General features: G+C 41.6%; 2 protein-coding genes across 2 annotated transcripts in view; both read right to left on the bottom strand.

The window, feature by feature from the left end:
• The window catches only part of LOC135335843 (uncharacterized), a gene marked incomplete in the record, with an annotated part of 743773 nt that overhangs the window by 348962 nt on the left and 380755 nt on the right, over window positions 1–14056 (bottom strand). Inside the window, 3 exon segments of the mRNA XM_064531427.1 lie at window positions 13053–13236; window positions 13467–13613; window positions 13728–13964. Coding sequence (XP_064387497.1) covers window positions 13053–13236; window positions 13467–13613; window positions 13728–13964 — 568 coding nt within the window.
• Window positions 406–10302, bottom strand: LOC135335903 (uncharacterized). The gene is made up of 15 exons (XM_064531586.1): window positions 9998–10302; window positions 9001–9150; window positions 8331–8462; window positions 7387–7545; window positions 6451–6591; window positions 5901–6104; window positions 5565–5774; window positions 5085–5321; window positions 4508–4948; window positions 3950–4096; window positions 3357–3587; window positions 2285–2422; window positions 1824–2018; window positions 1045–1590; window positions 406–817 (listed from the first exon to the last, which is right to left on the bottom strand). The coding sequence occupies exons 1-15, from the start codon at window positions 10062–10064 to the stop codon at window positions 486–488; spliced, it is 3330 nt and encodes a 1109-aa protein (XP_064387656.1). The 5' UTR covers window positions 10065–10302; the 3' UTR covers window positions 406–485.

Here is a 14056-nt window from a genome sequence, read left to right as displayed (position 1 = left end):
ACCCAGGACTCCAGAAGGTGCGTTATAGAGCTCATTTTTATACTGCTTCGATAATCGCTGGTACAGAGTTTACAAACACGAAGGGGCCAACCACACTAGAACAGAAGTATATAGCTACAGCTAAACACACAAACTGAACACTTGCTCAGACCGTTACTCCTACTATACCATAATTATTGTGTGGGCGGTGAAATGCACATGCATGCACAGATAATTCAAGTCGAAAATATATGGGTCCCAAAATATGGCAGGGGAGAGTTACAAGGAAACTGAATATTTAATACCTGTGCCTATATTAAAATTAGAGGAAGGTCGTACGTCGTTAGAGCTATCTGTTTCAGCGTTTTGCTATCATTGATTCAAAACACTGCAGTATACAAAACCAGTCATCATCAATACTATAAAGAAAAGCAGCATAATAATATAAACAATACACAGATAATAACTATAATTATCAAGAAACGTTCTGGACTTAAACATCAAGTTCAATTAACACATTTATCCTCGTTAAAGAGACCATAAAAATAGCCACTTTCACTGAATGCACTATCCACTACATACTCCATGTATCGTCCCTCAATTACTGGATCATTGGGATCTTGTATCTCGTATATTGGACCAGCCTGTCTGTTTCCGGCGTACAGGCAAGGACCATCCTCGAACTCCCAGGTGAGGTCATAATAGTAGCCGGTGAAGGATCGAACCTTTCCGGAGGTGGGGCTGCTCAGACTGATGACGTAACGGTTGGGGACGAGATTGTTGTTTCTGTCCACACCAATGAAGGGGGTGACACTAACCTCACGATTCCAGAATTGACCTGTAGTGTATGTAGTGTGTGGGAGGAGGTTAATATAAAGTAGTAGTCGTAGCTTGTATAGGGAGGGAGAGGTTACAGCACATTAATTTTTAGCAGTATCTCGAAATAAGGCCAAAGGTTCGTATTAACAATTAAAGCCTTCTAGGCTGCTCAGTTCAAGAGATCAACATAAAACCAATATAGCATATAATTATTATCACACAAGTATGAAAAACATTATAGCTTACCGATCAGACCATGGGCGTATCTGTGCCCAAAGTTAAGACCTCTCATAACGACAAACTTGATTATATCGGCAGTTACGTGTCCTCCTGGTACCGTATGATCATCCATAGTACGAGACTCACAGAATACCCACATCACAACAGTCAACTCGTCACAGTTAGGCACGGAGATACGAACTCGGTTGAGATAGTGACGTACGGAAATACTATTACTCATGTATTGACCGGTCGCACCGAGAGGGGCACCACCCACAGAAGCAGTACACCCGACAACGTCAACCAGAATATCTTTACACAGACTATTATCGTCCACGGCACGCACAGCGATTTGACTGATGACGTTTAGAGAGCCGAAAGCTGCATAGTGTGCGTTGACGCTAATGCATTCATCAGTAACCAGGTTGAAGTATTCATCTGCAGCTCCGTGGATCTCGTAGCAGAGAGATACTTGATCTGTTCCTAGAGCACCCAGGTCTGCTTGTGACACTCTGATAGGGACGGTCATGAGAGGGTCACCAATAGCAGAGTCGTTGACTAGTGTACCAAAGTCTGTGTGTGTGTGTGTGTGTGTACGTGTGTGTGTATGTGAGGATGATTAAAAAAGCTCACTGTAGAACTCTTAATTAATTATGTGGACTTGTTGAAATAAAGGCATCTCCTTTGTATAACTGAGCTGAGTAATCTAAACTCTGAATGAACTCTCCATAAGTCCCACCACATGGAGATAGATTAGATTTCCCAACGATTTAACAGGCACAATAATAATATAAAAACCTAGTTACCTGTAATAGTGATAGTGGCAGTGGATGGGTTTCCTTCCGTCACTCCGCTACCCGGGGTGATCACAATATCAGCGGTAAAGCTCTCGGAAGTCTCACTGATGGTGTCAGGTGTGATACCAATAGTGATGCATTGTCTGTCATTGGCAGCTGTGGTGAAGGTGACGTCGAAGGGCCCTCCAGTGTAGTCTAAACCATCTGAGTGTACGGGGGAGGGGGTGGGGGAAAGCAATGAAACAGTGTTCACGATAATTCAGAGATCTATTCAAGTACATTAGCTAATTCATCGACCTCCCTTGGAGCTACTAAATGCATGTTTTAGCTATAGTTGGTTGAAGTTACAGGTAGTTAAAGATACATAGCTACTCCGCCCCTAAAGTTATGGGTATATAGTCAAATGTACAGTCAAACGATAAGTACACATGCATACAATCACCCTGGTTACTACTCCCAGCCCTAATTACCAGTGGCTGTTCCGTTGGTAGTAGTGACCTGCACCGTGACGCTATCAGAGGTGGCCAGATCCTTGATAAGACACACATCCCCGGTGCCAGAGTCCTCGCTAAACGTGTAGGTGGGACGCTCAAACCTCACCGTGGCAACTGAAAATAGAGGCATATGGTCATTCCATGTGAGATCAACATGAAAATCGGATTACCCCTTCAGATTTCCCCGAAACTTGGTACATAGGTAGTAGTTGAAATATATTGAACCACAACAAAAATGTGGCTCATTACAACAAAAATGTGTGGTTGAAGTTTCATAGCTTCGTGGTTATAGTGTGGCAAAATTTGAGATTTTTTGGCAATTTTTACCTACACTGCATCATGCAAATGCTCATTTCTCATGAAGTGATTGTATGTGGTTTTAGACTTTTATTTGTTGTGCATAAAATATGTTTTCTAGTGAGGTTGAGATTAATTGGTAAACTATTGGCTCCAGTTTTGAGGCCTTCGGGATATTGCAATTAAATGTTAGAATGACGAATAATTACACAGAATAAATATTTTTATTAGTCTTAAATTCATATCTTTAAGTTTTAATTGTGGCAGCTTTATTCTTAAAGTACACTGATGACCAGTTGTGGTTCTGGGTTCTACATGAGTTAAAACGTTCAAGGTATTACAATAATGCTGGTGGCAAGTGCATGTACTTGTACATTGACTTGGACCATGCATGTAAATGAAGCAACATCAGCTTGACTTCAGCATTATCAATGTCTTTCTCTACGACACTGACTACCCAACCACCAATAGTTGTTGTGTACACATGTCACATACCCAGACACCAGCTCTATATTTGTATGTCCATGTTGTTTTATTAGGCCTACTGCGATATAAAGGCCAGCTTCCAAATAAACACTTTTGTACTTGTTCAGGAGCTGTTTTGTTACACAAACTTTGTGCACAAAACAGCTCCTCAAGAAGTATAAAGGTCACCTCTCACCTCGATCTGTATATTAATGGCCAAATATTTGTTCCCCAAATGTGTCTGTTCTAAAGGTGGTTAATTTCACATTATCCTATCACAACATACAATCATTGTCCAGGATGTCCACGTATACTTGACTGGGCTCTATGGCAACCTGATCCCTCACCGCCTGGTCAACAAAGACATCCAATGACAGAGACAGAGAGAATGTTTCAGTGTCTTCAGGTAACAGATCATCCGTAATGGAGACATCAAAACAAGCTCTTCTTTGAGGACCATCGAGAGTTCGAAAAACATCAAGGTTACTGGATCTGATAGCCGTGTAATCAAGTTCACCTGCACAAGTACACAACATGTTATGGATGTATAGAGAAACAAGATAGAGAAGACTAGAGTAAGACATCGAAAATCAGACAGACATGCAATGGATCGATGTTTAGATGCACTCGTTCTATGGAAACACAGTGATAAAAATAAACTATAGATTTAGCTAATAATTAAACGGGCAGAGGCACTTCAATAAATTCAATATCTAAATAAGAGGGCCTATACGTATAGTAGGGATTTCTGTATACTTACAATTAAGGGAATATAATTATTGCATGCAGGGAAGTTTAACGTTATGCACAGGAAGACAATTCTGTCCTTATTATTCGATACCTACAGGTGCTATTAGACACAACCACATAACTATATACCTGCAGATCCTTCAATTGTATCGACCACTAGGTCCAGGCTGAGAGTGAGCTCTTGGTTGTCAGGGGGGTTGAACACTCGGAAACACGCTTGAAATGAACCAACACCCTCACTCACTGTATAGTTCTGCTCAAATCCAAGAGCCACATCTGCAGTGATATATAAATCTTGAATGTACATGTACATGTTATGGAGAGTAGCAGCTTAGGGGATCACATGCAGTAGTGGCATATTCAATAGTGTGGAACTCCTCTTAACGCCTTGAAGAAAATACAACTGCAATTAATGGTTCATAAGCTAACCTAGCATCGCGCTTTTTTACAGTGGAATCCCTCTAAACGACCACCTCTGAAAAAAGGCCAACTGATAAAGGCTAGGCCCAAATAAAGTTTGTGTACAAAACAAACTCCCTCTGACTGTACACTAGCCAATGCTCCCCCAACCATCTCTAATCTCTAGCCCTCCATGCATGTTCTATAACACTCCAACACTCAAGTCTTTTTGACCGAGACATTAAAAACTTGAGTGCTTGCAAGATTATTTTAGTACAACGTTCGTACCATCGTCGTCTTCAATGATGATAAAGGTTGAGGCAAACAGTACTCCAGCGGAGGGGGCTAAGAAAGCTGGGCTAATCGGATCCTCTGACGGCTGTGCACTGGCCTGGAATGCTTCCGTGCCCTCGGGGAAATCATCAGGGAAGAGGGTGAACGAGAACTCCAAAGTTTGCTCGCCTGGTGGAAATTCTCGTACGATGAAAACTCGATCGGGCGTGTCAACCACATAGTCGTTGTCAATAACAACGCCATCCACTACAGTCGATAGTGATGCAGTTTGAATTGTTGGGTTGGGTGTGGCCATTCTCACTTCAAATACGACGGGAAATGTCTGTTCCGTGATGCGACCATCTTGTTTCTCAATAAACACTTCTCCGAAGATCTCGGTCTCAAATTGTGGCTCTGGGAAATTGTACGTCGCTCTTTGGAACCCAATCTGGATAACTGGAATCAAGACAAAGAGCGCGTGAAAGTTCATATAGACACGTATAAAACTGCAAGTGGTTCCACTGTACAACAATATCCATTTATGGCGGCATAAATTGACAACTATCTACAAACTTAATGTAGCGACACTCACCGTCATTATCAGTGATCCTACAGAGAGAGACCTCCCTTTCGATATTAACACCCCCTGCATTCATGGATTCCCCTAATGTGAGGTGGACTACAAATAACTCCTCTCCCGCCTCGTTGATTGTATCGTCTGTGATTGGTACCGGAACGGGGACATCGCTCACTTGGAGACCGATCTCGTCTGATTCAAACCTCACTGAGATTACATCAGAGGAGAAGTCACGACAATCTTCAGGAGACGCTGAGAAAAAGTAGAAGCAGTAAGATATTTTAAGCAGTTCCTATTATGATTTCCTTTCTATTGCAGGCCACCCTCTACAATACAGCCACTGTTGGTCTGCCCAAGGGTGGACCACTATAGTAAACTATTATTAAAGATGCATTTTAATGCTGCTAGCTACAAAAACAGTTATGACTGCCACCATCTCATGATCAATACCTGTGAACAAAACATGTTGTGCCTCCAATTCTCTCTAAAACTCACTTTTAGCACGATTGGGAGAGAATGGATTATCATCTGGCGGTAAAGATGCAGGAAGTGCCACGCCTCCAGAGACGGCCTGGTCGATGGTGAGGGGTGTCAGTAGGAAGGTGACTGGGTTGGCAATTCTCAGGTTCTTGCTAACCGCCGCATTGATTCTCAAAATACTTTCAATCGATTCATAGTCGGTCTCCGTCAGTTGGAATTTCACGGCTATAAAATGGTGAGTAAAAATGCAGTAGTCTAGTATAGTAGCCATTCAAATTCAAGTAATGAGCACTCAAAGTGACGTAACAACACAAATAAGTATATAGCCCATGCTTTCTTTTGAAAACTCACTGTCACTGTCCTGAATGACCAGATCAAGTGTGTCCTGCACCAGCGAACCAGGGGGCGGGGCAAACATCAGAGATAGGCGGAGTCTTGCCATCTCAGCAAACTCCTGAGCGATACTGTCTACTCTATACGTGATGATAATCTCTCCAGGGACGTTGGGTCGAGCGGTGAATACCGTAGAACTAAGAAAGAAGTCGTTGTTGAGTGCTGTATACAAAGAGAAGTGTACATGTGTAATAATTACTCAGTGGGATTTTGATATCCCACGAATATAATTATACATCAATTAGCATAATTATACATAGATCAGTTAAAGAAAGAGGATATAACATGAATGGTAGTTAAATAAGATCACAAGCACTTGATCCTTACGAATTAATCTCCTCTAAAAAATAAGCAGGAAATTCAATACAGTATAACATAGTACATGTATTTATATAATTGATTAGTGTTAACGAGGTGAATAGATGAGATTACAATTATACATCATGGTTGTTACAATAATTATAAGGAGGTACACTAATAAGAACAGACTTTTCTCTGAGTTGCTTACTTGCGGTGCCACCAGCATCTACGGAGATGTCCCCCCTGAGGAGGGCGGTGACTGTGGGGGGTCGTTTGATGTACCCAATCCCCACCGGGTAGCCCTGCCCCCTCTCAGCCTCGTTAAGACTCGTTTGTAGAAATCCGTACACTTTATATAGTAGAGGAAAGAATAAAGTAATTATGCACATTATAGAAAATAGTTATAATTAATTATGTATAGGTATAATATATATAACTATAAATCTTTCCCAGAGAATGGAAATCAGTGCATTCCAGAGTGAAAGTTTAGATGGAAGTGCATTCAAAAGTGAAAGAAAACTGAAGGGGCCCTATGTGCTTCCTTACATTCGAAAGGTATCCTTTAGATTAAATACACGGAATTCAAGTTATGCATGGCAGCGAAAGAGCCCCCAAACCAAATAGAGGGGAGGGGGTTAATATAGTTAAACATCTTTCAGCAGCCATCATTTTGTATCATTAATTTAAATGACTTTTCATGTGATGTGTTTAAATCTAAAAAATTTTTTATGGTATAATTTGTCATTTTTGGCCTTGGACCCCATGCATGCTAATCTATGGTATTTGGCCGCATTCTTTTAGCTCCTAAATATGAACATCAGTGAAAGGTCTTTTTCTAGTATTCACAAAATCATAAAATCATTGAAAATTGAATACACAAAATTTAAGTCATGGCAGCTGAAAAGCCCCCCTCAACCATTAAACTGTGGGGGTGTAATTGTCAACAGCCGTACTTTTGAACAAATTTTGAAAGAGACCTGTAAAACAGTGATTTAAATCCAAAATTTCATGCATTCCGAAGCAATGAAGTGTGTTCCAGAGTGGAAGTTGAGAATAGAGTTATTCACTACAAATTAATCATATTAGATATAACCATACATATAGCGGTATACAATGCCTATAATTATATTAAGAGATGACATACCGACACAGTCGATGCATTGTCCCAGAAGGTTGTAGGAGAGTCCAGCAGTGCTGACACAGCACTCTCTGACTTGAGCAGCAGCTGACTCAGTCGAGGTGAGGGGGATGGTGTCTCCACTACACTGGTTCTCAGTGAAGCAACCGGTGATGGACGTGGGACCTACATAATTATAGTATATACAGCAACATGACACAATTATAAGTGAAAGTGGCTGATTTCAATCCTAAAACATAATTATAACTTACATGAACTATAGCATTGTGGTAAACTAGGCCAAAATTACGAGGTTGTTACTTTGTCTAGAGGTGGTTGTACCCAACACAGACATGCATGCACACAGTGGGATTATCCCTGAATAGTAATTATTATCACATTATGTACACAACACAGAGACACAGTGGGCATATCCCTGAAGGCTGTACCCAACACAGACATGCACACAGTGGGCATATCCCTGAAGGTAACATTCTGTACCAACACAGACATGCACACAGTGGGCATATCCCTGAAGGTAACATTCTGTACCAACACAGACATGCACACAGTGGGCATATCCCTGAAGGTAACATTCTGTACCAACACAGAGACACAGTGGGCATATCCCTGAAGGCTGTACCCAACACAGACATGCACACAGTGGGCATATCCCTGAAGGTAACATTCTGTACCAACACAGACATGCACACAGTGGGCATATCCCTGAAGGTAACATTCTGTACCAACACAGACATGCACAACACAGTGGGCATATCCCTGAAGGCTGTACCCAACACAGACATGCACACAGTGGGCATATCCCTGAACGGTAATTATTATCACAACTTTATAAAACCTTATAGTAACTATGCAGTAAACACATCAGTGTATTTTGTCTATGAAAATAAATTATTATGAAATTGCAGCAGCAGTTTAAATGGAGCAGAGAGTCAAATCACTTAACTCACATTGTACACATATTCCTGCACTGTCTGTGTAAGCCACTCCTCCACCAGTAGCACAACACTCGCCACGACCCTGAGCTTGACTGGCATCAAATAAATCAGTGCAGCCAGCGTTAGCCGAGCAAATCACATTGCCTGAAGGTAGGGTTTGAAATAGCACATGCATGAAATCTGCTGATGACTCTGATATATAGTAACAGTGTCTTTAAACGCATAAAAATTATTCTTGCTATACTGAATGCAACTATTCAATTTGCAATCATAATAATTTTATAATTATCTTTCAACTATAAAAGTTATGGCCTCTATATAGCCCTTAGATCATGTTTGTCATAAATACTGCAATCTGATTGGTTAGAGGAAATGTTCTATCCAATTTAGAAAATCATGTACTTCAATAGAAAATCATGTACTTCAATAGAAAATCATGTACTTCACTTAGAAAATCATGTAGCAAAGATTAGATAAGAACATTCAAATCTGATTGGCTAAATACTCATGGTTGCTATGATCTAAAATGCTTAGACACTGTTTAGGAAGTTTCCACATGATTTAGAAGTCTTCAGGGCTAGTAGAACCCTCACTGCGTTCGGGATACTACAACCAGCCCTTTGGGCTTCTAAATCATGTAGAAACTTCCTAAACAGTGTCTAACTATTATTTATACTCTTACCTGAGCAGAGCTCACAGACGTCTCTACCAGCTTCCATGAAGGACAGGAATCCCTCGTCACAGCACACCTGACCAGATGACCGCATTTCATTTGATGAGCCAGAACAGCTGAAGTTATCTGTACTGTAACACGTAGCAAGCTGTGCAAAACCTGTGTGTGTGATAAAAATATCACAGAGCCAGATCCTAGGATGATTAAACAAAATCATGTTTTATTGTACATTTATTATGGGGAATTTTGGCTACTTCGCAGACATTATAAAGCAACTGGCACTGCCTCTCCCATGCTAATTGTTTATTAGTGAAGACTGTACTATAGACGAATAGCTGCAACTAATTGCCGTGTGGCAGCACACACACACACACACCACACCAACTCATGAAGACATATCTCATATTAATATTCCCTTCATGCAGTCTCCTCTCGTACTATACAAAGGAGTATATTGTTCGAATCACAAAAGGATGTACAATTTTAGAAATTAATTACATCACTTACAGTGAATTGTTCCTACAACTTTAAAGCAAGCTATTGAAATTAGAGAAAACTGAAATGGACGCTCAAATTTATTTACATGTATCAAACAACAGTTCATTTCGAATAATTATATCACTATCTAAGGCGACACACATACTGCTCTCTTCAAAAAAAAAAAACAGTTGACAGAAAGCAATCATTGATCATAATATTATAGGCCTTTCAAAGAGCTACTAAGAAATTAGGCAAACCATTCATTAGAGTTATGCATGAGCACTCATAAATAATTATTATAGCTATCAAAACAGCTCGTGAAACATTCAGCATGCATATGGTGCCAATTTTGTATTAGAGCATCCAAAAAATAAAACAGCAAAATTGTAAAACACAATAGTAGGGTGCGTGCACATAATTATTCTGAGCTGTACGAACATTTTGTGCACCAACGAAAAATAACAATTACCCCCTATAATTATATACGGTATAATCATACCAAAACAATCACGGTGGCTTAACTCACCTACGTCCGCAGTGTGTGTTAGAACTACGAGACATACTGTCAACCAAGCAATGCTCACACCAGCCATGACTCTCACTGACAGCTCCTCCAAACCTCAATAACAATGCTGGCAGTGTTTTGATCTCCAACTGTGAGCTAGCGTATATATAACAACGCTAAAAGATCAGGAGGAGTGAGTTTTGTTTCTTCCGTGGAGATTTAGTAGTGTGTTAGTATAATTATTATACTAACACGCTCGAACTAATGGACTGTATTTTATAGCCTCGATTGATGTAAGCATGATATAGCGTCTTCATCAGTCAATGGAATGATATTGGGAAAAACCAAAATATCTGACCAACCAAATTGCGTACACATAAACCTAACCCTAAAGGGCTGAGAGTATAGTTTATTCCAAATAAAGAACTGCTTAGATCTCCTATTGCCTAACATCTAACCTCCCAATTCCTACAAGAGCAGCCCCACCCCCACACTTTTGTAGCTGGCGTTTGCCAGAGGCGTTTTTTTCATAGTCAACCTTTTTCTTGAGATCAGAAATGGGGTATAGTAATCCCTAGCCTCGATCCCAGGCCGCACTTCCTCGAAGAGGCTTGTGCATGTCTAATGTGCGTTTGTTTCGTTAATGATCTTTACCTGCTAACATTTCTATATAATTGTGTAACAAAAGACACTTTTTACTCAATTGTGGGAGACTTGTCTATTAAATGTCAGCAGTGTCAAAAATATGGTTACCAAAATATGGCAGGGGTGAGTTATAATATTTAATACCTGTGCCTATAGGAAAGGTCATCGTTAGAGAACAAATTACTTTTTCAGCGTTTTGCGAAATTTAATTAATAATGATTCAAAACACTGCAATGTATACAAAACCAGTCATCGTCATAGCTATAAAGAAAAGCAGTCTACAAAAAATACTATATAAACGTTACATAGATAATAATCATAATAATCTAGAAAACGTTCTGAAGAAATGAATTGGGGGCGACTTAAATATCAAGTTCAATTAAGCACATCTGTCCTCGTTAAAGAGACCATATGTATATTCAACTTCACTGAACGCACTATTCACCATATACTCTTTGTATCGTCCCTCAATTACTGAATCGTTAGGTTCTTGTATCTCGTATATTGGACCGGCCTGTCTGTTTCCAGCGTACAGGCAAGGACCATCCTCGAACTCCCAGGTGAGGTCGTAGTACCAGCCAGTGAAGGTTCGTTCCTCTCCGGAGGTGGGGCTGCTCAGATTGATGACGTAACGCTCGGGGACAGGATTGCCGTTTCTGTCCACACCAGTGAAGGGGGTGACACTAACCTCACGGTTCCAGAATTGACCTGTAGTGTGTGGGAGGAGGTTAATATAAAGTAGTAGTCGTAGCTTGTCACAATATAGATTTAGCAGTATCTTAAAATAAGGCCAGAGGTTCATAAACAAAGCCTTCTATAGGCTTCTCAGTCCGAGAGAGATCAATAAAAAATTTATAAAAGCGATAAAATTATCACACACGTATAAAAACATTATAGCTTACCGATTAGACCATGGGCGTCTCTGTGCCCAAAGTTAAGACCTCTCATAACGACAAACTTGATCATATCGGCAGTTACGGTTCCTGTAGATGATTCAGGATCATCCATAGTACGAGACTCACAGAACACCCACATCACAACAGTCAACTCGTCACAGTTAGGCACGGAGATACGAACTCGGTTGGGATAGCGACGTACGGAAATACTGTTACTCATGTATCGACCGGTCGCATCGAGAGCGGCACCACCCACAGAAGCAGTACACCCGTCAATGTCGACCAGAATATTCTTACACTGACCAACATCGTCCACGGCACGCACAGCGATTTGACTGATGACGTTTAGAGAGCTAGATGCTGCTGCATAGTGTGAGTTGACGCTAATGCATTCATCAGTAACCAGGTTGAAGTATTCATCTGCAGCTCCGTGGATCTCGTAGCAGAGAGATACTTGATCTGTTCCTAGAACATTCAGGTCTGCTTGTGACACTCTGATAGGGACGGTCATGAGAGGGTCACCAATAGCAGAGTCGTTGACCAGCGTACCAATGTCTGTGTGTGTGTTGGGGGGGTGTTAGTGAGTGTGTGGGTGTGTTAGTGAGTGGGTGGGTGTGAGTGTGTGTGTGGGGGGGTTAGTGAGTGTGTGGGGTGTGTGTATGAGATGATAATTTTTTTTATTTAACTGCTCGGTAATAAAAGCTCACAGCTAATTAATGGACTGATAGTCTAAACAAGCTACAAAAAACCCCTAGTTACCTGTAATAGTGACGGTGGCAGTGGATGGGTTGCCTTCCGTCACTCCGCTACCCGGGGTGATCACAATATCAGCGGTAAAGCTCTCGGAAGTCTCACTGATGGTGTCAAGTGTGATACCAATAGTGATACATTGTCTGTCATTGGCAGCTGAGCTGAAGGTGACGTCGAAGGGCCCTCCAGTGTAGTCCACACCACCACCTGAGTGTACGGGGGAGGGGGTGGGGGAAAACAATGAAACAGTGTTCACGATAATTCAGAACACTGATCTAGCTAATTGATTGACCTCCCTTAGATGTTTTAGCTTTAATGTTACGGGCAGTCAAACGATAAGTACACATGCATACAATCACCCTGGTTACTACCCCCAGCCCTTACCTGTGGCTGTTCCATCGGTGGTAGTGACCTGCACCGTGACGCTATCAGAGGTGGCCAGATCCTTGATGAGACACACCTCCGTAGTATTAGCGTCCTCACTGACACTGTAGGTGGTTCGCTCAAATCGAACGGTGGCATCTGCAGATGGAGAGAACGTTATTACAAGTTGATTGTGAAGAAACTACAGAAAGAGCAGGACAGATGCATGGGTGGGGCTCTAGGAAGGCTGGAAAAATGGTAGGGCTCACTGCTTGGACATCGACAGGATAGGCTACAAGCTATATAATTATATGCACAAGCTTGCCGTTCGTTTTTCAATACTGTTAGCTATACGTAATTGTATCCAAGGAATTGCTATACTAGTTAGGTGAACATTGCACAGAAACAAACCTTCATTATCAGTGATGGAGATGACAGTGGTGTCCCCGCCGATAACCACACCCTCAGGGGTGACCCCTGTGATAACGAGGGTAAATGATTCTGTGTCCTCCACGATGGTATCATCGACAATCATCCCCTCAAAACAAGCACTTGTGGCGCCAGCTGGGATAGTCAGTGAAGTCGGGATGGAGCCGGCATTGAAGTCTGTGTGGGGGCAGAGGGGGTCAAGTGCAATGATTCTAAATTGCAAATAATATTGCAAAAATTGGACGTAACAACTATAATTTATTATCGAAGTGAAAAATTAATCCGTATATAATTATATTGAAAAATGGAAGAGTATAATTTGAAGTACGTATATAGTTATATTGAAAAATGGAAGAGTATAATTTGAAGTACGTAACAATTAATTTTTGTAGAATGATTATACGTGCCTCCTGGAGAAACAGCAGATCCATCTCTGGCTTCAATCGTTACGGTAACAGGTTGTAGGGTCTCTCGGTCGAGAGTGACGCACATCGTGAAGTTACCCACACCTTCGTCCACTGTTAGTTCAGGGCGGCCAAAGGTCACCGTGACAACTGTGTGTGTGTGTGTGAGGGGTGGGTGGGTGTAATGTGTTTATGTGTGTGAGGGGGTGTTACGTGTGTGTGTACTATTATCATTGATCATTACGTACTAATAGATTAGCTCACCATCATCGTCCTGGACATTGACGATTGTCGTGTCGATCATGCCAAGAGTCACGCCCTCAGGGTTACCCACAATGTCGAGACTACCGATGTAACTCTCAATTGCCTCAAGTGCAACCTCATCGTCTGTCAGAGTGAACTGCACGGTGATGGAATTGTCGGCATCTGAACCAGCTTCAAATGTCACCACTTCGTCAAATCCAGAGGCGGAGATTTCCACATCTGTTTGAGTGCTGGGACCTGTGAGGGCGGGTGTGATGGTGTGAGGGTGTGTGGAGTGTGTGTGATGGTGTGAGGGATAGGTGGGAGGGGTGTGTGTGTGGGTGGGTGTG

This window comes from Halichondria panicea, chromosome 5 (genome assembly GCF_963675165.1).
Source record: "Halichondria panicea chromosome 5, odHalPani1.1, whole genome shotgun sequence".
Lineage (NCBI taxonomy): Eukaryota > Metazoa > Porifera > Demospongiae > Suberitida > Halichondriidae > Halichondria > Halichondria panicea.
The sequence above is the reverse complement of the archived record's forward strand: the minus strand, read 5'-3'. Positions and strand labels throughout refer to the sequence as shown.